This window comes from Misgurnus anguillicaudatus, chromosome 16, assembly GCF_027580225.2.
Source record: "Misgurnus anguillicaudatus chromosome 16, ASM2758022v2, whole genome shotgun sequence".
In the NCBI taxonomy this organism is placed as follows: Eukaryota; Metazoa; Chordata; class Actinopteri; order Cypriniformes; family Cobitidae; genus Misgurnus; species Misgurnus anguillicaudatus.
The window spans coordinates 29,814,514-29,841,554 of NC_073352.2; the positions used below are offsets into that span (position 1 = coordinate 29,814,514).

A 27,041-nucleotide genomic window follows, 5' to 3' on the forward strand; every position below is an offset into this window, starting at 1 on the left:
GAAATGGGAGAGAGAGAAAAATCAGGGGGTTCTGTTTTTATGTGTCATGCTCACCTCATTGTTTTTCATTGGTGTTGTTTCATGAATTCAGGGAAAGCCTGCGACTCCATCATCAATTACTGTGAGTGTAACCCCTGTTTTAATGGGGGTTCCTGCCAGAACCGAGTGGAAGGCTATTACTGTCATTGTGCTTTTGGTAAGTCATCATTCCAACCCCACCTGCAGTGTCTTATGTCTGCTGTTATTAATTCTGGACTGCAGTATGTGCAGAACTGTAATGGAAAATAGAAGACAAATGTGTTCTAGATTAAAGATAAGCAGGAATTGTAGTGTGTAAAATTTGGCAGCTGGCACGTAGTGTGCTAACGTTCAATGTTGTTTTTTAAAGTTTTTGTGTGTTGTACCACAAGTATCACTTTCTGTCTGCAGGTGTTTTTGGGAAGCACTGTGAACTGAACAGTTATGGATTCGAAGAGCTCTCGTACATGGAGTTCCCCAGTCTTGACCCCAACAACAACTACATCTACATTAAGTTCGCCACGCTGAAGGAAAACGCTTTGCTCATGTACAATCACGACAACCAGACCGGGGACAAAGCAGAGTTTCTGGCCCTCGAGATCCTGGAAGGACGAATGAGGTTCTCATTTAACTTGGGCAGCAGGACGTATAAGCTCATGACGAGCATTCGGGTTTCAGACGGCCAGTTCCACACCGTCATCGCCAGACGGGCAGGAATGGTAAGTCCTGTCTACATGGAAATTCAATTAACTCCAGCTCACAGTTAGTTTGCCTTTTAATTCGAATTTAATCCATTGTCTGGCCTATCTTGAGCTTTGGCATTTAGTTTGAGCATAGCACGTTTGTTATTTTGCAGGATGAAACTGTAACTGCATTTTTAAAGTCTGCAGGCCTCATGGAAGGCCCAAGAGTAGAGCCGTGTATCATAAGAACCTGGGCCCCTGTGGCGCAATAAAGAGAACCTGATCCGTGTGTTTGGAGAGGCGGATGTGGGTCAGTTCAGTGGTTCTGTAGGGCCATGTTTTTCCCCTATCTAGACGTGAGCTTGAGCAGATGTTAAAGTCATACGTGGCCCCTTGTATTCCCCCGTGAAGAGAGCTGAAGTCAAGGGTACTTTTGTTTAGTTAAGATGTCCTAGTTTACCCCACAGCCAGATGCGTTGGGTTCTGGCTTGCTGTCTCAGGCCTGCGGCTGTTGTGTTTACAGGAGAGTTGGAGTTTATCTAGAGCTGGTCCGCTGCCATGTTTTTGGTCTTCAATTGTTTCCGCATTGTATGTAGCGACGAAGGAGGTTGATAAATGATAAATAAAGAAAAACAGAAATGTGCTCGCTTGAGTACAGTACACGCGCATATGGAAGCATGACTTTCCAAACACGCTTCGCACGGCTCGCTTCACAAATCCAGCCAAAAGTATTTAATATACCAGGCTGGGTCCCCTTTCAAATTCTCAGACTGCAGTGTAGTCGAGCTCAGAGGATGGGACACTGCTAACTCAAAGCATTTACTCGCTCGGCCCGTCTTCACACGGCATCATTCTGGTTTTGCTCTGTGGAGTAAACACATGCATTTGCTATTCATTTTCAAAAGCAACACCGTTTCCCCTTGTAGAAATGCTTTGCAGTAGTGTGTGACTCCTGGAAAGGGAGTGGGCTGTGGTCTGGTTCCATCTTTTTGAAGTTCACAGAAGCAATAATGTGACGGCCAGACGTTGGATCTGGGCAGGAAGTCATCTGTATCAGCACTTAGCAGTCATTTTTCACCCGTTTCCATTGTAAGTTCAGGATTTTCTTCCTATAGACTAATATTCCACTCTGACGGAAAGAAAATGTCATCCGAGCATCGAGGTTTTGTTGACTTCTGCTCTGTTTGTGATGTTGTGGTGTTTGCGTAGAGCTCTTTACTTTACAGCATCTTTGCACTTTTTGAATCTCCTCTGAGACTTTTCTTCTGCACAGGACTCATAAACCACCTAGAAGACAGGAAAGGATGTGGTTTACTCAAAGCATCCATATTTTTTGTTGCTTCAGTGTTTGAGTAGAATCCACAATATCTTAACTAATGAAGCGAAGGAATCTGTGTTTTTATTGACCCTGTCCTTACAGAGACATTAAATTAATGTTAATCAAAGACATGTATGATCCATATGTGTCCCTGGCCCACAAAACCAGTCATATGGGTCAATTGTTTAAAATTGAGATTTATAATAAATAAATAGGCTTTCCATTGATGTATGGTTTGTAAGGATAGGGCAATATTTGGACAATATATGCCACTACTTGAAAATCTGGAATTTGAGGTGCAAAAAAATAAAAATATTGAGAAAATCACCTTTAAAGTTGTCCAAATGAAGTCTTTAGCGACACATATTACTAGTGATAAATAATGTTTATTATATATTTACGGTAGGAAATTGACAATTGAAATCTTCAAGTAACATGATCTTTACTTAAAGGAATAGTCTACTCATTTTCAATATTAAAATATGTTATTACCTTAACTAAGAATTGTTGATACATCCCTCTATCATCTGTGTGTGTGCACGTAAGCGCTGGAGCGCGCTGCGACGCTTCGATAGCATTTAGCTTAGCCCCATACATTCAATGGTACCATTTAGAGATAAAGTTAGAAGTGACCAAACACATCAACGTTTTTCCTATTTAAGACGAGTAGTTATACGAGCAAGTTTGGTGGTACAAAATAAAACGTAGCGCTTTTCTAAGCGGATTTAAAAGAGGAACTATATTTTATGGTGTAATAGCACTTTTGGGAGTACTTCGACTCGGCGCAGTAACACCCTCCCTCTCCCATTATGAGAGTGAGAAGGGGAGCGGACTTTTCAGGCGAGTTTTATGCAAATGTTTTTTCTTAATTGAGGAGATAACTTGTCAATGGCAGGGAAAGAGTTAAAAACTGGGTCGCAGGATGAGTTAAGGAAAATGTTATTAAAATTATTAACCACTTCAGGTGCATAAATGTTTAATAAATGTTTGAAATTAATAAGAACACATGAATCAATCCTTACCATCAACACTGAGAGAGGTGCGGTCGTAACGCGGTGACAGGCATCACAGGCTGGGTTTACACTTTGCATTAACATGCGATCACGGTGATCCGATCACGCAGATCGGATCATCAGTATATCAGGACACGGTGTGTTTACATTTGTCCACATCAAAGTGGCTTCTGTATCCGGATGTGTGAATCGTGCGGGGAGACGTGCTGAATGAATAGCTGTCAATCAAAATGGGTACAACTGTCTTTAGCCACATGATGTACACTGTAAAAAATACTTTGCTGCCTTAAAATTTTTTGTTAAATCAACTCAGATTTACAAGTCATGTCAACAGAAATGAGTTGTCACAACTTATAAAATAAAGTTGAGTAAAGTCAACTTAATTTTATAAGTTATAACTACTCACCTGTAGTTATAACAACTCCTCTCTAGTCAAGATAAATAATAGTAAGTTGAAATGACTTGTAAATCCGAGTTGATTCAACAAAAAATTTAAATGCAGAAAAGTATTTTTTACAGTGCGTAAGAAGTAATGTAATTTACAAACACATATGTAACTTTGCATAAAACCAACACTGAATAAATGTATTTGGTTAATGTTATTATGCTTGTACGTGCTTTAAAGTAACTTAAAATGTGTTAAATGAGACAGAAAAGCGCAACATTCACGTTGATATGTCGCCATGGAAACTCAAACATTATAACGATCGTGAATTCTGCCATTAAATATTAAATCTCTCTACGAATAGTTGTAACATATTAAACATATGCCCGAATAACTTAAAGGAATAGTCTACTCATTTTCAATATTAAAATATGTTATTACCTTAACTAAGAATTGTTGATACATCCCTCTATCATCTGTGTGTGTGCACGTAAGCGCTGGAGCGCGCTGCGACGCTACGATAGCATTTAGCTTAGCCCCATTCATTCAATTGTACCATTTAGAGATAAAGTTAGAAGTGACCAAACACATCAACGTTTTTCCTATTTAAGACGAGTAGTTATACGAGCAAGTTTGGTGGTACAAAATAAAACGTAGCGCTTTTCTAATCGGATTTAAATGAGGAACTATATTTTATGGCGTAATAACACTTTTGTGAGTACTTCGACTCAGCGCAGTAACACCCTCCCTCTCCCATTATGAGAGTGAGAAGGGGAGCGGATTTTTCAGGCGAGTTGAAGTACTCCCAAAAGTGCTATTACGCCATAAAATATAGTTCCTCTTTTAAATCCGCTTAGAAAAGCACTACGTTTTATTTTGTACCATCAAACCTGCTCGCACAACTTACTCGTCCCAAATAGGAAAAACGTTGATGTGTCTGGTCACTTCTAACTTGGTACCATTGAATGAATGGGGCTAAGCTAAATGCTATCGTAGCGTCGCAGCGCGCTCCAGCGCTTACGTGCACACACACAGATGATAGAGGGATGATTCAACAGTTCTTAGTTAAGGTAATAACATATTTTAATATTGAAAATGAGTAGACTATTCCTTTAAATACAGTCAGCAGTGTTAAAATGCTTTTGTATATCGATTTATTAAGATACTTTTAAGCGTAGCTAGTATTGCTCCACAAATATGAATTTGTGCGTCTCTCACCTGCGCTCCATGACCTAACGTCCTTTATTTTTGACAGCTGTCAGTGAGAGGAGATGATAGTGGGCGGGGTTTTGTGTGACGTTGACCTGTAAATGCAGATATGATGGCTGGATTGCGTTAACATTACACTGAGATCCGATCACAAAGCGTCCTCGACTACGGATAACATTCCGATCACAGGCGCGTTTACACTTGTCTTTTCAATGTGTATGTGGACAACATCCGGATACAGGTCGCATGTTAATGCCAAGTGTAAACGCAGCCATATGCGCACATGTTTGCTAACGTCGAGATGAGATGATAGGGGACAGATGCCTTTTTTTGTCTCCCAAGTTCACAACAATTTAATAAAAGGGCTACAAAACTGTCAGTTGTAATGCATTATGATATTTTGGCATTATATGAGACAGCAAGTGCGCCACACATGTTTAACACAGATCTTTCAAGTATGTATCCTCATGAAAATAATGCATAGCTTACAATTAAAAACTTTATAATTAAAGAAGAGATAATTGTGTGATATGTGCTCAGGAGATTGTGATTGGCTGTTAATTGTGGGGTTGCTGGTAGTGGGGTGCAGCGTGCTGGAAAGAGAGATTGTGCGTTAGTAAAATGAAGCCAGAAATGTTCATCAAGTTGTCTACTCTGTATCATGACAGAACATATATATATATTTTTTTTAATTATCTAATGAGAACTTATTCATTCTTGCGATGAAATAACAAATTATGCAGAATCACAAAATAATGTGCCATTTCTTTGGATTTTCCGCTGTGTTCCTCATGAACAACTGGAGGTACTGCTAAACAATCACCTTATGATTTGGGTCTGGTTAAATTGAAATTATATTAAAGGTGCAGTGTGTAATTTTTAGAAGGATCTCTTGAAAGAAATGCAAAATAATATACAAAACTATATTGTCAGGGGTGTATAAAGACCTTTTAAAATGAACCGTTATGTTTTTATAACCTTAGAATGAGACGTTTTTATCTACATACACAGAGGGTCCCCTTACATGGAAGTCGCCATTTTGTGCCGCCATGTTTTACAGAAGCCCTTAACGGACAAACCTTTTTACTAAGTTATCTCCGACGATGAAATGTTTGTCCGGTGGTGGCTATCGTAGCTTCTTTATGCATTTCAAAAGCGAAGGTTGGGCAGTGGACTGAGCCGTTGGTTGCAATTTGCAACCTCACCACTAGATGCCGCTAAAATGTACACACTGCACCTTTAAATAATATTGAAATATTGAAGGTGAGACATTATACTACATTAGAGGTGGACTGCACTATCATCTGCACTTTTGTAGCTGTCTGTTCACCTGTCTGTCTGTTCTGTTAAAGGCGGCGTCTCTCACTGTTGACCTCTGTGGAGAGGAACAGGAACCAGGATACTGTGCCGTGAGCAATGTGGCCGTTAATACAGACTGGTAAGAAATACCCAAATTGCTGTAGACTGCCCAATGATATTCAACATGACATCAAACACATTTCTGGTCAAATGAATGATTCGTCAAAGTGCATGCTTTTTAGGTTTCATCAGTAGTCTTAACTTGCGACCTCTGAAACACAGATTTACAATCTAGTCTGGCACTTAAATTTTTCCTCAATATGTATGTTGTTTCAGTCCAATTCACATTAGATTATGTAAACCTTTTTTGATATAACAGAATAATTATCTGTCTTATTATGATGTTGTCTACCATGTGTGCCGTCCAGGATTCTGGACGTTCAGCCGAACCGTCTGTCTGTCGGAGGCGTTCGTTCAATCGAAGCTCTCCTGCATCGTAAAGGTCAGGTGGCCACGCATGACTTCGTTGGTTGCATCATGGAGTTTGCGGTGAACGGGCGACCTCTGGAGCCATCTCAAGCTTTAGCTTCACACGGCGTCCTCGATAGGTCTGTTACCGAAAATACACACCACACTTTAAATCCCTCAGTCACAGTAATTCAGTCTTGTCAGTCCCGTGGCCTCAGGCCTTATTATCATGGCATTTCAGCGTTGTGAAACAGGTTTTTATGTGACCTCAGATGGCTGCTGCACTACCGGAATGTAAACATTCATGTTGGCGTCTGCAGTCTTGACCGCTTGGCCCTTGGACTTTGTTGAGATTCTTTCAGCTGTTTTTACAGTTCATGGGTTTCTTTTTGTCCACAGATGTCCCAGGTTAGAGGGTGCTTGTGCTTCTGAGCCCTGTAGACACGGCGGTACCTGTCTGGACATGTGGTCATGGAGACAGTGCCAGTGTGCCGAGGGATTCACTGGATCCTCCTGTGACAAATGTGAGTATTTCAGGTGTCAAACCTGAGACAAAAGCTTGGTATGATATTGGGTAAAATAATTAAAGGCGGGGTGCATGATAAAAAAACACTTTGGAAAAGGGAGTCGGGCCGAGTACCAAAACACATTGAAAATGTTAAATAAACAATAATTATAAAGAGAGCACATTGTTTCCAAATTTAAATAATTGGTGACACAGTAGTGAACAATTTTTGCTTTGTCTTTATTCAAAACTTTTTGGGGACCCCTTAGAACCTTCAGGGGTCCCAGGACGCCAGTTTGAAACCCCTGCCTTATAACATACACATATACATACAAACATACACACACGTGACCCTGTACCACAAAGTTATAAGTAGCATAGGTATATTTGTAGCAAGAGACAACGATACATTGTATGGGTCAAAATTATTTATTTTTTGTAATGCCAAAAATCATAAGGATATTAAGTAAATATCATTATCCATGAAGATATTTTGTACATTTCCAACCGTAAATATGTAAAAATAAATGTATTTCTTTTTAGTAATATGCTAAGGACTTCATTGGACTTCATGTGATTTTCTCAATATTTTTTTTTTTTTGCAGTCTCAGATTCCAGATTTTCAAATAGTTGCATCTTGGCCAAATATTGTCCTAAAGTTTATTTATTCATGATGCAGTCTGACATTTTTGTTTTGGTTTTAAAACTATAAAATATAGTGGAGGACTTGCTTGATGTTAAAATAGTTATTAAGAGAGATAAAGTTCAGCACCTGATTTATGTTAACTCATTCGCCGCCAGTCTTTTTTTGAAAAGTGGCTCGCCACCATTTTTTGTGATTTTCACAAAAGTTTCACAAAATGCCTTCCAGGAAAATTTTCTTTTAAAAATATATAAACATACAAATATATCAAATGAAAGAACAGACCCTCTGCTTTCAAAACAAACAATAAACAAACGAACAAACAAAAACGGGAAAAAATTGTTTCATCCCATCTATTTTTTTCTCTGCTTATAAACTCTTAAATGTGGGTGTTTTTCCTAAGATACGAAATTTTTAGCAAAAAGCTGAAATAATTGCATTTTTGTGAAGGAATTTTGTTAGAGATCAGATTCAGAATGATTGTCAAAACATACACAGAGTTTAAAATTAGTAAATACTTGGGTAAGTGTGCCATCAAGTGGATAATCGCGGTATTACAGATTAACATAAAAACTCATTAGGAACACTTTTTTCATGCAAATGTTTTCTCTTAATTGACAAGATAACTTGTCAATGGCAGTGAAAGAGTTAAAATAATTATAAAAGAGATACAGTTTGAGACCTGATTTATGTTAAAAGATTTATCTAGAGCAGTGGTTCCCAAACTTTTTCAGCGTGCGGCCCCCCTTGTGTACGGTGCATTCCTTCGCGGCCCCCCAAAGAAAATTTGTGACAAAAAACTGTTCTAAAACTCTAAAACATTTTAATAAAAAAAAAACAACACATTAAATTATACAAAAAAGTGGTGCTTTTGGTTAGTAGCCTTATTTTTTTTAGGTTTAATTACACAGAATTCATGATAAATTAATGTATTTCATAAAATGCCATAAAACTGGGGCCCCCCTGGCACCATCTCGCGGCCCCCAGTTTGAAAACCACTGATCTAGAGCACCAAGACATGAAACCGATCTTTCTTGTGCTGACTGACAGGTCCGAAGCATGAACAGGCACGCGAGCGCACGACCATCATAGACATCTACACAGAATTACAGTATTAAAATGATCTATTTTGACAACAATTCACGGAGATATAATCTGTTATATCTTAAGTGAATGTTTAGTTAACTGTTGGGGAAATATATCTGATGTGTAACATTCTATTAGTTATTAGATTGCAGTAGATCTTAAAGCTATCTGTTTCAACGTCAATCAAACAATAAAAGAAAGAAAAAATGTTGAACATATATTTTTCCTATAGGTATTGTTTTTGACTCTTAGTTTTACCAGTGATTTAAAGTCTATATGCAGCAACTTTAAACAGGTTGGCTCTGTTATTTTTTTGTCAGATTCCACCTTTTTTTTTTGTAGAGAAAGTCAAAATATAAAAACAAATTTTTGAAAATTTGCTCATTCCGACTCAATTTGCCAGCACGGGTCACATATGTGAGGTTTAACGTATAGCTATGTGGATTTGGACCAATAAGATTTCACCAAGAGAGATCAACAACATCTTCAGAATCACCTTTATTGCCTCTCTTTACATCTCGCTCTCCGTCTTTCAGATATTACAGCAGATACGGCTCTCTCTCTGGATGGTTCTGGCCGTCTGGACTACAGTTTAAGTCAGAGCCGAAAGAGAGACGTATTGCTGTGGAGAGCCCTGCAGGACTCTAACCGACCCGACTCAGAATACAGCAGCCTGGAGCTGAAGTTCCGCACGCGCAGCGCTTCTGGAACACTGCTGCACGCACAGGAGAACTCAAACTACACAACCATAAGGGTACGACACACAGTTGTGTGTGTGTTTGTGTGATTCTGGGCTGATGGCCAGCTGGCTGAACTCTCTCCCCCGCCTCTCCGTCCAGTCGTCTGCTGTGGCGTTCTGTACGACTACTGAGGCCACAGAGAGCTACTACTCAACACACACGCGCACAAACACGACAACACACATGCACCGTATTTCACTGTAAAATGTCGGACATCTCCGATTTGTTCTCCAGAAATTGCTGCTGATCTTTATTTGGTTCATCTTGGCAAAACAGATTTTCCATGTCCAGATTTTGTAGGACTTTAAATCAGTTTCCTCTCAACTGCATGTTACGGGAGATCTTTTAAGATTGCTTTTCCATTCAGTAATGAATCCGTCAGATTTTTGCATGCAGATGTGTTTCTGATCATGAAAAACACAGAGCGAGCAGACTACCTAAACAGCACAAGGAATCAAAGACGAGGTTTTCACAGCAAAAGCTGTCTTTTTAAATCTATACATTTTCACTGAAGATCAAATGTATTTTACATATAAAGACTGATTTGAAGGCAGCTGACAATGTAGACCGCAGGACAGTAGGCTTTGGAAACATGTTTTTATCTTCTTCTGAAAAAAAAGCACATTTTTGGATAATTTATCATTTTCTTTCTTTCTGTCTTCACTATCTGTCTCTTAGCTGAAGAACGGTCTTCTGCAGTACGTGTCTGACGCTGGTGTGGCCGGTAAAGTGGAGAGGATTGTTGGAGATGTAGTTTTGTCTGATGCACAGTGGCATACGCTGAAGCTTCAGAGAAACGGATCGTCCACCGTCCTGCGCATCGATGACTCCAGCTCTAGAGTCATTCTGCACAATACGCAGGACTTCGGAGGGATTGAAGTTCATACGCTCTCTCTGGGAGGAGTCCCGGGCCGAGTCGCCCAGCCGAAGGCCGCCCCAGGTAAGTTCAACACTTTACACCGATTCGCCCTCAACTGTATTTATGGTGTTTTAGCATTACTATAGACGATCAGTACTACAAAGTGTGTGCAAACTTAACTCATTCCCCGCCAGCAATTTTTTTGAAAAGTTACCAGCCAGCATTTTTTGTGATTTTCACATAAGTTTTACAAAATGTCGTAGTGGGCAGCGCTCCGACATGTGGTGCTTTCGCACTTTTGGCGAGCCGAGTTCGATTCCTGGCTCGTGGTCATTTGCCGATCCCATACCCCTCTCTTCTCCATGTACTTTCCTGTCCTCTGCTTATTCACTGTTAAAAATAAAGGCAAAATGGCCAAAAAATATAACTTAAAAAAAAGTTTTACAAAATGCCTTCCAGGAAAATTTTCTTCTAAAAATATATAAACATACAAATATGTCAAATGAAATCTGCTTTCAAACAAACAATCAACAAACAAACAAACAAACAGGGAAAAACATTTCATCTTATCTATATTTTTTCTTCTTATAAACTCTTAAATATGGATATTTTTCAGTTTTTTTTTAGCAAAAAGCTGATATAATTGCATTTTTTGTGAAGGAATTTTGTTAGTGATGGCTTTAGTTTTTTTTTTCATAAATTGGGAGTGCGCGTGGATAATCGCAGTACTGCAGATAAACATAAAATTCATCAGGAAAACTTTATGCAAATTTTTTCTCTTAATTGACGAGATAACTGCTTGGGCTTAACTTAGCTTCTTCTTCTAGACGTTACATTAGAAATATGCTCGCTCATAATTACGAGTCATAGACGAAGCAAAATTGACTGCTAATGCTATTGTGAATTATGTTATGCTATCTGTCGTTTTTCAGTGCGTTTAATGCTTAAAATAATGTAAAGCTGCTTTGAAACAATTGAGTATTGTGAAAAGCGCTATATAAATAAAATTGAATTGAATTGAATAACTAGCGTGTGCTGTTGCTTAAATAGCGTGTGCTGTTGCTTTTCTGTTAAAGCATCCAAAAATCCTCATAAACTTTTATTGAAGGTACCTTTGCCATATATGTATACCAGAATATTATAATGCTTTCTTTTGATTGGTGAGGAGTTTTGTATGGACATGCAGAAAACTGTAAACATGTTACTTATTGATAACTGTAATATCATTATAGAGCTGCACGTTTAATGCCAAAGAAATAGTCCCTGTGATAAGTGTTCAGTGTTATTTAATAAAATCTAAAATTTCCTGGTACAGAAGCAGGGAAAAAAATCACATAAATGTAAATTATGAAGTAAACTTTATAAGACAGAGAAATTTCTCCTCGCAGGCCCTGGCTGGATGCATTGTAGCTTCGTTTACATTTTCTTCCTGAAACAAAATTCAGAAATGTTTTTTATCTACAAGTAAAAGTGACAGCAGAAGGTTGTGTGTGCACGTGTACGTGTGTGTGTGTACATGTGTGTTAAGTAGGTTAAGTTGAGGGCTGCCAACAGGAAAGAATGTCTGAACTTTCCTCCTCAGGACCAATAAGCAATCTAGCAAGCAAAACTATAATCCATTTAAAATGCTTTTAGAAGAGAGAGAGAGAAGAGGGGGAGAGAGCGAGCGAGAGGAAGGGAGAGAGAGAGCGAAAGAGAGAGAGAGAGCGATCCCTGTTAAACCTCAGCTGGTGATAAGACCGTGAAAACTTTATATGTGCTTATGAGGACAGCAGACGACCCAAGTAAGATTTGTTCGGACAGGTTATAAAGAAAAATCACCCGCACATGCTCTTATATGGTCAAACTGAGCAGCTGCTTTATAACTTACAGTGTAAATCAAAATATCAAATGAAATGATCCAAAACTATCTTAAGGTAAACATGTTTTGTGCACGCAAGGTCATGCCATATTTTAAAATCAGTCTTGGGCTGAAAGCGAGAGCGAGTGCAGTAGAATTGGGCCAATCAACTTTTTCCTTTTTAATAAATAGAACCAAATGTTCTCGGTTTGAATGGGGCACAAATTCAATAAACATCTATTTACGTTGTTGAAGGTTCGTCGTTAGGCAACATGATAGTGCAGGTCTGAATTAGTGACATCAAGATTTTTCCCAGATGGAGCATTGCTGAAAGGTTGGAATTTTTTTTGGCTTGCAGGGTTCTTGTGTTGAAGAGAAGAGTCTGTTTCTCTTCCTACCAATGTAAAAACGACCATTTGTTGACATGTTTCCCAGGGGAAAAATTTGGTTCTATGTTGGCTGATGCTACAACAATCAGAAACCCAAACAAAACGTCTCCCTGTGTAGCGTTAAACTAAGCAATGTCCATTTACTCAAATCAATCTCTAGTTCTCTGCAGCCAAACTTTCGATTAGCGGCGTAAAATCCGGTTAAAATTGCAGTGTCTTCAGGCCAAAACCACACACTTCAACAGGAATAGGTCCATCACGAAAACAATGAACATTAATGTTTTTTTCTCTGTTTTTCCCTTTCTAGGTTTTGATGGGTGTTATGCCTATGTGAAATATAACGGAGAGATGCTCCCCTTCAGCGGTGACCACAGGACCGTCTCCATCTCGAAAACGAACCCCTCGGTGAAGATTGGTTGTCGTGGCCCAAATCTTTGTGAAAGCAGTCCATGCTGGGACGGGCTAATGTGTGTTAATCAGTGGTACACCTATCAGTGCGTCTCTCCAGGTGACTGTGCCTCAAACCCTTGCCAGCACGGCGGAAGTTGCGTGCCCGGCCGCGGAAGAGGATTTACCTGCGCTTGCGATGAGCTCTACACCGGCAGAGTGTGTGAGAGTCTTGTGGCCTGTCTGGGTGTCCAGTGTCCACAGGGTACAGAGTGCAAGCTGGGAACCAACAGAGAGTTTACCTGCAGTCCGAGCACCACTGACGAAGAGATGGTTCTGCCCATCTGGGCCGTGCCTGCAATTGTGGGCAGTTGTGCGACAGTCCTTGCTTTGGTGGTTTTGGGTCTCATACTGTGCAACCTTTGTAAGGGCCGCAAGAAAACAAAAGTGCCAAAAGAAGAGAAGAAAACAAAAGAGAAGAAGAAAAAGAAGAAGAAGGGTAGTGAAAATGTGGCATTCGATGATCCAGACAACATTCCACCGTATGGCGACGACATGACGGTCCGTAAGCAGCCAGAGGGAAACCCCAAACCTGACATCATAGAAAGGGAAAATCCTTACTTGATTTATGATGAAACCGACATTCCGCACAACAACGAAACCATTCCCAGCGCCCCCTGTGCTCCGTGCCCAGGGCCGGAGGCTGACATGGAACACTACGACATCGACAACGCAAGCAGCATCGCTCCTTCAGATGCAGACATCATTCAGCATTACAAACACTTCCGGAGCCACACACCCAAGTTTTCCATTCAGCGCCACAGCCCACTGGGCTTCGCCCGCCAGTCCCCTCTGCCGCTGGGGGCCGGCAGCTACAGCTACCAGCCCGCCTACACCCAAGGCCTCCGTTCCACACCCCTCAGCCATTCCGCCTGCCCCACGCCTAATCCCTTATCGCGCCACAGTCCCGCCCCCTTTAACAAGCCATCGTCCTTCTATCGAAACACTCCTACCCGTGAACTCAACCTGGCACGACGTGAGGGCAGTCCTCTCGATTTCCACGGCGATGTGTGCCAACCTGCCATGTTCAATTATGCCACAAGGTTGGGGCGCCGCAGTAAAAGCCCCCAGACGATGGCGGGTCACGGTTCTCGCCCTGGGAGTCGCCTTAAGCAGCCCATAGAGCAAATTCCACTGGAAAGTGGGCCACCGGTGGGTCTCTCTATAGAGGAGGTGGAGCGGCTCAACACTCCTCGGCCCAGGAATCCAAGCATTTGCAGTGCCGATCACGGGCGCTCCTCATCCGAAGAGGACTGCCGCAGACCCCTCTCTCGTGTCCGGAACCCTGCGGATGGCATCCCAGCTCCGGAATCTTCCTCCGAGAGCGACTCCCATGACTCCTTCACCTGCTCAGAGATGGAGTACGACAGAGAAAAACCCGTCTCCTACGGTTCTCGCGTGCCCAAGCTCTCCCAGGTCAATGAATCAGACGCGGATGACGAGGACCACGGCGGGAGGCTGCGACAGCGCAGGTACTCCAGTCGACGTGCAGAGGGCGGGCCTGGCAGTCACCACAACACTCTGTCTGAGCATCAGCATCACACTCTACCCCACAAACTGGGCCACGGGTCTAACAACTTCAATTGGGACAATCTACTGAACTGGGGTCCTGGGTTCACTCACTACGTGGATGTTTTTAAAGACTTAGCACTGCTTCCAGAGGGCGCAGCTGCAAACGATGTCGAAATGAAGAGCGGTGATGGATCTGTCACGATTCTCAACGAGGGCGAGGCTGAGCAGTATGTATGAGGAGCACAGACTCGTACAAAATACTGAACAAAATTGATTCTTTTCAATATAAGATTAAGACGAACTTAAATGCAGTAAGGCAGAGCACTGAATTGAAAGAGACTCTCTGTTAGCCAGTTTACAACTCCAAACTGGTCTGAGCATTGGACTTGATAGAAACAGCAAAGACCACTGGTGCTGCATGATGTATGGCACGTTATTTACATTAAGGTTTGGCATTGATACTGTGGTTTATGACCAATTGACTCGTCATGAAATCTTACATATTCAAGTCTACAGATTACGGCAAGAAGTTTAGAGTGCTGTAGCTCTACTAGAAACACACATGACGTGAATCAGAATCTGTCCAGTCTGACTGAGATCATAGTGCTGAAACACAGCTGGGTTCATGATGGGAGGTCAGCGTGACCCTACAGCACCGAAGCTCTGAGCTCGGTCCATTTGGCTCAAGTTTTTGTGTGTTAATGCCTTTAGGAAAACAGGACCATGAGCTTGGTGTGAAGATCAAGGCTGAATTTGGCTCTAGTGCTTCATGCTTCAGCCAAGAACGGGTGTTTCCCTTCCTGAATAAATAGTTGCCGTCTAAAACAACAAAACCTTGAGATATGAGAGAAATCAGGCATCTGTCTTCTGGATATTTGAGGATTATTGACTGCGGACACTATCTGTGGACTCTGTGTATTGCAGGTTTTTTATGAAAATGTTTGACCTGCTATAAGACTATGAACATTTTGTATTAATGAAGCTCATTGGAAGTCAGTGTTCTCTCTCGTGTTGTTTTTTTAATGTGATCAGTGTTTATAAATGTCTGTTTCTACTTTTTTTACTGTTTATTAACTTAAAGGGTCAGCAGCGTTTTATGAATATTTTTCAGATGCTGGAAATTCTTACTTTCAGCTGGAGTAAGATAAAACTTCTCGTTTTTTTGTTTTTTTACATTTGTTACTTATGATGTCGACAGTATTTTCCACTATTTTGATAAAACTATAACAATGTCTGATTTATACATGTAAAAGCCAATAACAGAAAATAAAATATTTATTTAAAAAAAAAATGACGATATTGACGTGAACTTATTAAAATCAGGTTGCTGAGGGATTTTAAGTTGGTGTTTGCTAAATTGTAAACAGATCTGTGAGGAATCTAAGCAAAGTTTAAATAAAGTTTGGAATGAATTGAATAAGAGCTCTGAGGTTTTGGATGAGAATGAGCCCTGATTCAGCCAAACACAACACCACCATCACACACACACACACCCACGCTAATGTTTGATTCATTATAGTTGTGAGGACATCTCCTAGACTTTCTTGTAGAATTGGTCTCTGTTCTTCAAATAAGCCTGAGGTGTAACGTCTGATTTTGCACAAATGTACCTAAACTTATTGTAAATAAACCAGCATGTCAGTGCTACAGAGCTAATATTTAAACTTGTCCCAAGCTGGCCAACGGTTTGACGTGTCATACAAATTCAATTTAGTTTTATTTATATAGTGCTTTTCACAATTGTTTCAAAGCAGCTTTACATTAATAACAACAAGAGGAAACAACAAAATCATAGGACAACAAAGTAGCAAAGTACAGCAGCTAAAATTAAAATTAGTGAGTAGAGTAATAAATGTAACATATGTAACGTAACAATGTAACATAAATCCAAGTTAAGTTAATGTCAGCTGACTCCCAAGGGGTTAAAAACTCCTAGGAGAAAACCCTGTGAGGAAAAAGTCCTTGGGAGAAAAAAACCTTAAGAGAAAGCCAGACGTAGCTGATCCTATAGAAGATATACTTTATATTATATAATATAATTATAAAAAGTTTATGGGAATTAAACATGTAAATTAAAAGCTAAAGGAAGCGGTTGATTTTCGCTGCATTTCGCTGATTTTCACTGCATATTGACCTAAAACACAACTCACAAGCACCGCCAGGCCTAAACAGTATAACCTCAGTTTTCCCCTCATTGAATGATAAAAAAATGAACGCCATGCAAGTTTTAACATCCTCAAGCAGTGGTGTGATGGAGTATGAATCTTTCCTCTTTAATGGCAGATAAAGCTGTGTATCATCTGCAAAACCAACCCTATATCACGCAAATACGTGACTATTTCACGTATGGACCCACGTAAAAATGACACGTTTTGCCCGCGTTTGAACCTGAGCATGTCACGTTTCCTTTTTGTGTCACTTTCACGTTTTGGTTACTCAACTTTGTTGTCCTATTTTCAAACCATTTTCGCTCCGGTTTAGGGTTAGATTTGGTGCTTTTGTTATATTTCACTTTAAGTATTTGTCACTTTAAGTATTGGTTTATAAAAAAAAAAGATACAAGACTTATTCTTTTATATTTTCTAAACTTTAACCAATTGTCCCTGACGTTGGGGTTAGAGTTTGTTTAGGTAAGGATGTCATTTTATGTAAATCTAACCCTAAACCGAAGCGACAATGGTAAGAAATTAGGACAACAAAGTTGAGTAACCAAAACGTGAAAGTGAGACAAAAAGGAAACGTGACATGCTCACGTTCAAACGCGGCAAAACGTGTCATTTTCACGTTGGTCCATACTGGGTTGGCAAAACAGTGAAACAAAATTTCATGTTTTCTGAAAATAGAGCCTAATGGAAGGAAAATAACGTAAAAAGTATAGGACCAAGAACGGACCCTTGAGGAACACCACATGAAAGATGCGCAAAAGAGGACTCAAAATCTCTGAGACGAACCAAAAAACTTCTCTCATATAAATAAGATGAATAAGATTTAAAGATATATCTCTGTAGTTCAAACTTAAATTAATCGACTGCGTCTGATTCTCAAACATTGTTAGGGAAATCATTCCATACCTTTAGACTTTAGTCATTTTTGAAGATACGGAGGTGCTAGGCTATTTAACACTTTATTAATAATTTATAAGCAATATTTTAATATTTTAACCGATAGCCAATGTAAAGATGCCAGAATTGGGCTTGTGTGAGATCATACTTCTTAAATCGAGTAAGCACTCTTGCAGCTGTGTTTTGAACCAGCTGAAGCTTGTTTACCTGATTTGCGTGACACCCCCAGAGTACCGAGTTACAATAGTCAAATCATTATGTTTACAAGATTTATAATGTTTAGAATAACCTATACATACAACATATGAATTAATAAAATTCAATTTCTTCCTACAGTATTTAATTTAGCCCTGATGTCACAATACATTGCTCCTATACACACACACACGCACAGCCATTGCATTCATGCAGTGAATATACAGGAAAAATGATGTGTCTGCAGAAATAAAAATCCAAAGCAACTAAGCTTTACCACTGAGCTATACGGTAAAACAAAACAGTATTTTATTACATGCATTTATAATCAAGTGTCCTGCTTACATGGACCCAAGATCCATGGATCAATTTAAGGAAACCCAAACTTATTGTTTAGAGGTTTCACAGCCCATGTCATTAGTGATTCGGTTCCAGGACAGTTTGGCTCAAATTTGATCAAAATAATAAAGATTCGATCCTGCTGAAAGTTCTCAAAGTCTTTCAACAGGCGTGTTGAATGTTGTCCAGACGTGGTGAGGTCATGCATGTGATTTCAGTGTCGAGTCCGGGCTGCTTTCCAGCGTGCACATTGTGTTCAGTTAGATCTCCATTAGAGACACTGGAGTTCATTAACACAGATGTCCGACCGCGGCATGACTGAACGCACACTGAACACTGAAACATGAACTTAACACTGGATAAAAAAAACAACAGGAGATTCTGCAGCGACGGTGAGATACAAGCGTGAATGTCAAACCCTTTTCACCGGCCTCCTGGACATCGTATGAGAAACCAGCGCTTGCTGGACAGTCTGGTGCTGCTGTGATCTTCACAGGGGCGATCTTTAAACGCTCTGAGGCTCAAACTGGTTGGATTTGCCAAAGTATGTGAGGTTTGTGGAATCAAATCTTGGCAAGAGATTTTCTTCCTGTTTAAGTGAAAGTTCATGGCAATAATAATCTGCAGAAGCACCATCTGATACTACAGTGTGTGTGTTTGAAGATGTGCTGACACACATCTGTGTGTAATTTGTGATGAACAGCATCAGCATTTAATTCAAAGCTTTAATTGAACACATTGCTGACTAAAGAAAGTGAGAGCCCATTAACCTCTCACCACATCTGCCCGTGATAAATGAATAAGGAAACTTTTACTGTCATTTCATACTAATATTTTTGTGTCTCTATAAAAATGCATCCATGTGTCTGTTCTGTGGATGTTGAGATCACTCATAGTTTTGTTTTGAGGGGTTAACAACAATCAAGATGATATAAATCAGGGTTGAAATTATTTGATTTTAATCAAGTAAATGATTGCATGTGTTTTTGTTAGTACCAGATTAATTATCACAATGAAATGTTAATGGTAAATGTTTCTCTTCAAGATCTGTACATGTTTGATCTGTTTACAGTGTAACTGTATCATTGTAGTTTAATTTTATTTCATTTTAAGATGTATGATACGGAGTCTCTGGTGGTCTCTGTTTTCGCCCTGCTATAAAAACAGCTTAAACCCTGACCGTTTACTGCTCTTAACTGCTTTAGGCTTGTGTATTATCAAACCAATGGTTTTCACAGACAAGGCTTAGCTAAAGTCAGGACTCGATTGAAGGTGCATTGTGTAACTTCTAGGAGGATCTCTTGATGGAAATGCAATATATTATACATAACTATATTATCAGTGGTTTATAAAGACCTTACATAATTAACTGTATTGTTTTTATTACCTTAGAATGAGTCGTTTTTATCTACATACACCGCAAGAAGTCCCCTTACATGGAAGTCCAACGCCATGTTTCTACAGTAGCCCTAAATGGACAAACTGTCCTATATAGCGCATTTTGTTACGAAATTGTCTCAGACAATAACATGTTTGTCGTGTGGCGGCTACCGTAGCTTCACTATGCGTTTAGAAAAAGCTGTGGACTGAGCAGTTGGTTGCAATTCAAAGTCTCACCACTAGATGCCGCTAAACGTCCCACATTGCACCTTTAAGATATTTAAGCATCTTTTATAAACATGTTTTGAAAAAACGTTACTGGTGTGTACTAGAACCCGACTGATAAAGGATTTTGAAGGCCGACACCGATACAAATGTTTGTTGGTTTTTAAATCCGATATTCCGATATATCGGCCGATATTTTTTCATTATTATTTCAGAAACGCGCAACAAAACATTAACAGATTTTCCTAACATTAGTTATTTGTTGTTATTTATGAGTTTTAACTAAAATAATATGATAATGCCTTTTAAAAAGAAACTTGTTTCTTTTATGGTCTCGTGACCAACTCACCATGAACTCACTTAACCGTTGTTCTCTCTGCACAACTCTGACTGGATCAGTAGGTTGCAGGATGTGTGACGCGTTATACACGAGTGTTGCCAACAGGGAAGTTTTAGAGTGCCCTCTGGTGGACAAACTATACAACGGCAACACTCATGACATGGTTGAAGGCTGTTTCGTCCGTTTTTCCATTTATCGGCCATTATGAATGCCGATACTGATAGTTTGGAAAACGCCTTGCCGATATATTGGTCGAGCTCTAGTGTGTGTGAGGCACTGGAGACGAGGAACAAGAGAACCCAAGCGCAGACGATATCGGGGAGTGAACATAGAACATTTATTAAATATAAAACATGAAAACAAAAAGCCTGCGAGGGGGCAACACAACATTAAACATGAATTAACAACACTGACTTGACATAAAACCTCTGATAAAACATTAAACTGAATGAACACAAAAGACTGCATAACATGACAATTTCAACACAATGATCCAGCACAAGACAAGAGACAAGAGGAGATTAAATAGGGGAAACTAAACAAGATCACATGGGCAACACAGGTGAGAGGGATGAACTGATAATGAATAATTAACAGGGAGAACAAGGGGCGGGGACTAGAGACGAGACACCAGAGGCACATGCCACAATAAACAAGGCATGAGCCTCCACATGAAACAAGAGACTGTCAGAACCCTGCCACCACTATAAAACATAAATATAAAACAGACTCTCGTGGCAGAGTCCTGACAGTGTGTATCTTTGAGACAAATCAATGGCACTGGCTTATTTTAAGATCTGTCAGTGGAAGTAATTTTGAGTTGAGATGGCTAGCTTTAAGCCTTGTCTGTGAAACTGGGGGTAAATGACCAAAACCCCTTTAAAACCACCAAGACACACCTGAGGCCAGAATATTGTGGATTATAGTGTAAATACCATGGTATACAAAATAAAGTGGGGGTGAGCTGAAACTAGTGCATCTTTTTTTACTGTAGTAACACAGGGCTGAGCAATCTGTGCTTTTAGTCTTTTTCTCGTTAGGGACACACCTAAGGACTTGCTAAAACATTTCAGGACTGGACACAACACACTTAAGGATTGTTTCTTGTAACTGTAAACAAAGACTGAGCACAACTGGAAAAGACTGATATGTCCAAATTGCATTCATAATTTATGCAAAAATCCTTAGGTGTCTACCCAGGTTTTAGTCGGAAGACAATCTCACATGCAATTATTTATTTTTTTTTGTTATACTAGACCAAGATTGTTTTGGAGGCATGAAAGCATAGGTGTCATCTACACTGGGGACATTTCCCCACCACTTTTTGAAATGGCTGATTTTTGTCCCCACCACTTTTTGAAAGCATTTTGTTAAAATGTTCTGAAAAATCAAACGAACCAAGAAATGTTAAAGGTTTATTTGCACAAAATTATTTTATGCTGAGTATTTTCATGTTGTTGACTGGCCTACGCTATGCCAATTTTTGATGCGCCGTTATTCAATATTTTTCCCATCCTGCTGTAATGTTTTTTCATCTGATGTTTTGTCCCCACCACTTTTCAACACAAACTGACACCCCTGCATGAAAGTAAATTTCTTCATCATACGTTTCTTTTTCGATCTGGTCGAGTCGGGCGTGCAAGTCACCAAATCCAACCTTATATTTTCTTAATCACGGTCTTGTTTCCTAAAACATAACACCTTTTTGAAACATGTCAGCAACTCTTTGTAACTAATAGCTGGGTTTGAAAACATTTTTACACAGTATGGTTAGTTAAAGTAACAACTAAGCCTCATGCAGGTTTACAGCAATAATGAAATGAAAACTATGTAAATTATGCAAAAGATAATGTACTATTACAATATCAAGGGAAATAATTGACGATTATTATTTTTTTGTCTTAAACATTTATCCATATCCACATTTATCCATCTACTGTAATATAGACAGATGTACAAACAATATCCACCTCTAGTATATTTTAACCTTTATTTAACCAAGAAATCCATGAATGGTAAGTTTAAGAAATAAACTTTACGGAGTGGTTTCCCGGTTTAGATTGTCCTAGGCCTAGTCCTGGATTATTCAAGTAGTTTTTACAAACAAACCTTACTACAAAGACAATACTGGTGTGCATCTTGAGACAAAACAATGTAAATAATATATGTCAAGATATGTCAGTGCAAAGATTTTTTTAAATTAAGGCAGATCAAATATGCATTTTAGTCTGGGACTAGGATAAACCCTGTCCGGGAAACCGCCCCTGAGTGTTTAAAACATGTTACAATCTCAAAGCAAGTTGTGGTATAGTCACCAAATATTTTATTTATTTATTAATTTGTGTTCTTGGACACGATTTTTCACTTTTTTCGTGCCATTGTGCACAAATGTATTTTTCGTGCCACTCAGCATCAGTGGCGGCTTGTGACTGCTCTTCCGAGGGGCGCAAATTCAAAATATATGTTCGGATTGTCATGTGTGTTGCTCGTGTTTTCAAAATATGTGTTTGTTGCATCATGTGCACCATGTGCATCACACGTTTTGTCAAAATAAGTGCCTGCTGCACACGCCTCAAAGCCGTTTATGATAAAAGAGACACTCACGTTCACAAAATACACACAAGATACTCACTTAACAGTAAACTTTGATTACTCATGAGATTGTGCAAGTATCTGGCAAACGCAAGTGTCTCTTTTATCATAAACCCTTTAGACGCGTCTGCAGCAGGCACTTATTTTGACAAGACAAGTGATGCATACAAGTTCACTCGACGCGCAGAACACATTTTGAAATTACGAACCAAGCACACATGACGGGCAACATACATGTTTTGACAAACATTGCATCGTGCGCCCTTGAAAAAAGTCGTCACCGGCCGCCACTGCTCAGCATGAATTTCTAAAAATAGTTTTTCGTGTCTGTAGCACGACTTTATTTTTCGTGTCATTTTATGTATTGTTTTTTCTCTTTTTTTGTTTGTTTTTTTACCATTGTCGTTTGGGATTGGGGTTAGAAGGACTTTGTTACATTTCAGACATCCAAACCCCAACCTCAAGCGAAAATATAAAAATCGGAAGGAAAAACATGTAGAAACTAAGGGGGTGTCCACACGGAGACGCGTATCACTGCATACGTATAAATTTGTTATCGTATTGGCGTTTCATCCACACGGATCCGGCGTTTTGGGAGACTGAATCCGCTATTTTTTGAAACCGGGTCCTAAAGTGGATAAATCTGAAACCGACACCCTTGCGGTTTCGTCTGTACAGCCAATCCGTATATTTTGTGAAGCGAAAACGTCATTACATCACGTGTCGGCAGGGGCGGACTGGCCATCGGGAGTTCCGGGAGCAATCCCGAACGGCCGGTCCATTTCAGGCAAAACCGGCCGGAGGTCAAAAAGTTTTTTTTTTTTTTAAATGCCTGACCAGGCGCTCAGCTGCAGCGGAACGCTGTGTCTGTTTCAGACCGGGCCAAACCAATTCTTCAAATCTTGAGGGGGGATAAGAGCGGCCCCTCCCAACTTGGACTGATTCTCGTTTTTCCTCACATCCGATTGGCTCAAAGGTGCCGATCAAAAGAGTTTACTTTTGGTCAGGTTTGGATTCGTGTGAATGCAACATAGACAAGACGGTAAAAATTGCGAAAACAAGAAAAGAAGAGAAAGAAATGGGTGGGGCCTAAAAAATAAAAATTTTGGCACAAGAGGCAGCTAAATGCGGCAAATTAACAGACCTTTTTCGCAGTCAAAAGGACGCCGTGGCAGGACGTGCAGATGAGGAAGGACCAGCAGCATGGACCGGACAGGTGCACAATTAGTGATGCATCTATTATACACTGAAATCATTTATATTTGCATTTAAATATAGGCATATATAAGGGATAATGTAGAGCGAGGCGGTTGTAGTTAATACAACCCCGACAGGCTTATCAGGACCCCACTCAAAGCGGAGCTTGAATCAGCCTCACGGGGTTGTATTTGCTATAAGAACCGCCTCGCTCTACATTATCCCGCTTATGAAATTGATGAAATAGCCTGCGTGTGCATTTTGGCAACAGAAGTGGTGTTGTTCCCCAGTGGTTTTAACGTGTTTATCAAAACAGTTTCCCAGCATCAAAATGTCTGGTAATTGCGTTTGGTTGCACTAATAATATACTAATATACGTATATATGGTCACTTTATATTTGGCCATCTGCTAACGTCTTCTATTCACTCCACTATAGTACACGGATCTGGTAGCTGTGTTGAAAAACTTGATAAAGTCAACTTTTAAATATAACTTTCTATGTCTGTGTTGCTTCACTGCTGATTCTTGCCATACTTCCATTGCCAACATGCACGTGCATACGTTTCCACGTCATCATTGTGTTCAAACAGTAAAATGGTCTAAGGAATCCCTGTATGTCTGTATATTAGCTGTTAAGGTCACTGATGGAGAGAGACAGGTTGATGATGACCCTTGCAGTCATATTGATGAGGAGGAGGAGAATGGAACCAGTACAAAAACAGTGATGGGTCAGTGTGCAGGGCTGGGTAGGCAATCATATTACCCTGCTGGAAAAACCAGCATACCAGCAAGACCAGCATATTTTACCAGCATAGACCAGCATAATTCCCATGCTGGTTTGATGCTGTTTTTTCAGCAGGGTAGGCATATCAATCAATCAAAGCTTTATTAAGGACACACAAATAGAAAAATACAGCACAATATTATATATTTACATATAGGATAAAATGCAATAGTTCCACTTACTAGATTATAACCTGACTAAAGCACTTATTCTTAGTCATATTTATTACTGATGTTCTTCTCATGCATATGTAGCTGTACAATCAGTAAGCAGAGGCAGGGTCCAGCAAAGGGGAAGTGGAGCCAGGGAGAGTTGAAAGTGAGTACATACACACACAATCTCTATTTTATGGGACTGTATTGTAGTTTTTGATTATCTGAGTGGGTATGTGTGAGTAATTGTAACAATTTTATCACTCCAACTGACTGTACACATGACATGCTGGTAGTTAGCAGTACACTGTGACTTATGTGTTCGAGATTAGGTTTTGCTGGCCTGGTTGTGTTTAGTGCAGTGGTGACTTGCTTATACAACCTGAGGAGGCAGGTGTTATCCTAAAGTTTCTTTAAGGTCTTCAGCATAATCTGATTCTTTTCATACCATAAAAACACTACTAGAATTAAAATAACTGCAAAAATCCTGCTCGTGCACCAAGGGCACTTGCGTAAAAGGCCTCTCCATCTTAAAGTCCCGGGCTGAATTTCAGTCCCAGTACGTCCCTGCGTGTCGGAAGCATCACACGTAACAGCAAAAACAATAACGGCGGACTATGTGATTGTGTTCGTGCTACAGAAGCTACTAAAGCCTACTAGCTTTATTACAGCAAAATCTATTGCTTCTATGCAATTGTGGTGACCAACAAGCGATAATGGACAACACCATACGTTGGTTATGCGCATGCTCAAAGTCTTCTTCTCCGTGTATAGTGTATATCTGTGGCAGAAGTACAGCGCCCGGCATATATACTACACTGCTTTCAGTCGGTTTCAGTGGTTTCGTGTTTACGGATTATTTTTTTAGAGCAAGGAAAAAAATACTTATAGTGATACTTTTTATTGAGTAGGCTATTTTAAATAATTGGTGTAAATAAATAAATAGCACAGTTGAGTACAATTAAATGTTTATGGGGCGGTTTTCCGGGACAGGGCCTATCCTGCTTATACTAAAGGCATGTTTGAGCTGTCTTAATTTAAAAACACCTTGCATTGACATATCTTGACATATATCAGTGTCATTGTTTTCTTTCGAGATGCACAGTATTGTTTTTTGTAAGTTATGATTGTAAAAACTACTCAAATGTCCCTAATATAATTAAGGCCTAGTCCTGGATTAATCTAAACCCTGTCCAGGAAATCACCCCTATAAGTTTATTTTAAGAAGCACTAAAGACACATTTTTAACTCCAAAATTAGTAGGCTACATGAAAATAATACATTTACTAAGTGTACTTAAATAAAGTGCATTTTAGTGCACATTTATCATCTTTTTCTGTGAGGGTCTGAGACACCTCCATCAGTATTTTTTCTAAATTAACTGTAGTTCTTCACATTTATATTGAACGCCACAGGTTAATGTGTATGAAGCACATAACGCTTGAGTTTGATGAACATTAATGATGTTGTTTCAGTCAAACAGTGATGTGTGTGGTGAGGGTTTGAGGGTTTCCTAAGAGTCTTCATCAATAAAGTCTTTCATGAGCTCATCTCCTGTTAAAATAAGCAGCAGTTCAATCCTTAATCACTTTCTCTCATTCTTTAACGCGTTTTCCTGCGTATTTAAGCAAAAACAAAACCTCCTGCACGGTTCAGATTCCAGCCTGTGAATCGGGAGAATACCGAGCTCCTGGCAGCAGCACAACACGACATTAATTTCCACGATCACATTCATCTGTCGGGTTTTTTCCCAGGCTCTCCGCGCTTTTCTGCTGCACTCGTGCATTCATGCTGTCAGTGACGGACTCAAAGCTTTGCTCTTCATGCTCATTGTGTCTCAATAAGATCTTCTCCTCCCACCGCTATAATGCACATTAACACGCATTCAGCCCGCGGCGGCGCGGCCTCGACTCTCGCGCTCGGAGCCGTGTGAGGTCACGCGCGGCGCACGATTCGAGACGGCCCAGAGAGAAAAATACTGAATGAGTCAAAGCAGAAGCATCGGGACATGACGTCACATATTGAGTATCTTCTTCAAATATCAGCACACTGATGCTGTAAAAGGGATAAAATAGGTTAAAATAAATATTCACTGTACAAATTCCTAAGTTTACACACTAAAAAAATCTTTGCTGCATTATTTTTTTTTGTTGAATCAACTCAGATTTACAAGTCATGTCAACTTACTTTTATTTATCTTGACAATAGACAAGTTGCCACAACCTATTAAATATAGTTGAAAAAAGTCCACTCATATATACCACTCATAGTTATAACAACTCATCTCTGGTCAAGATAAATAGTATGTTGACATGACTTGTAAATCGGAGTTGATTCAACAAAAAATTAAGGCAACAAAG

The 27,041-nt window shown here is 39.7% G+C and overlaps 1 protein-coding gene across 1 annotated transcript in view; it reads left to right on the forward strand.

The window, feature by feature from the left end:
* Window positions 1-15,227, forward strand: part of fat4 (FAT atypical cadherin 4) — a 99,003-nt gene extending 83,776 nt beyond the window's left edge. The window contains exons 10-17 of the mRNA XM_055177466.2: window positions 92-196; window positions 430-737; window positions 5,979-6,064; window positions 6,354-6,533; window positions 6,793-6,917; window positions 9,164-9,381; window positions 10,046-10,307; window positions 12,763-15,227. Coding sequence (XP_055033441.2) covers window positions 92-196; window positions 430-737; window positions 5,979-6,064; window positions 6,354-6,533; window positions 6,793-6,917; window positions 9,164-9,381; window positions 10,046-10,307; window positions 12,763-14,651 — 3,173 coding nt within the window. The 3' untranslated portion in view covers window positions 14,652-15,227. The remainder of the gene's footprint in view (window positions 1-91; window positions 197-429; window positions 738-5,978; window positions 6,065-6,353; window positions 6,534-6,792; window positions 6,918-9,163; window positions 9,382-10,045; window positions 10,308-12,762) is intronic.
* The last annotated feature ends 11,814 nt before the right edge of the window (window positions 15,228-27,041 follow it).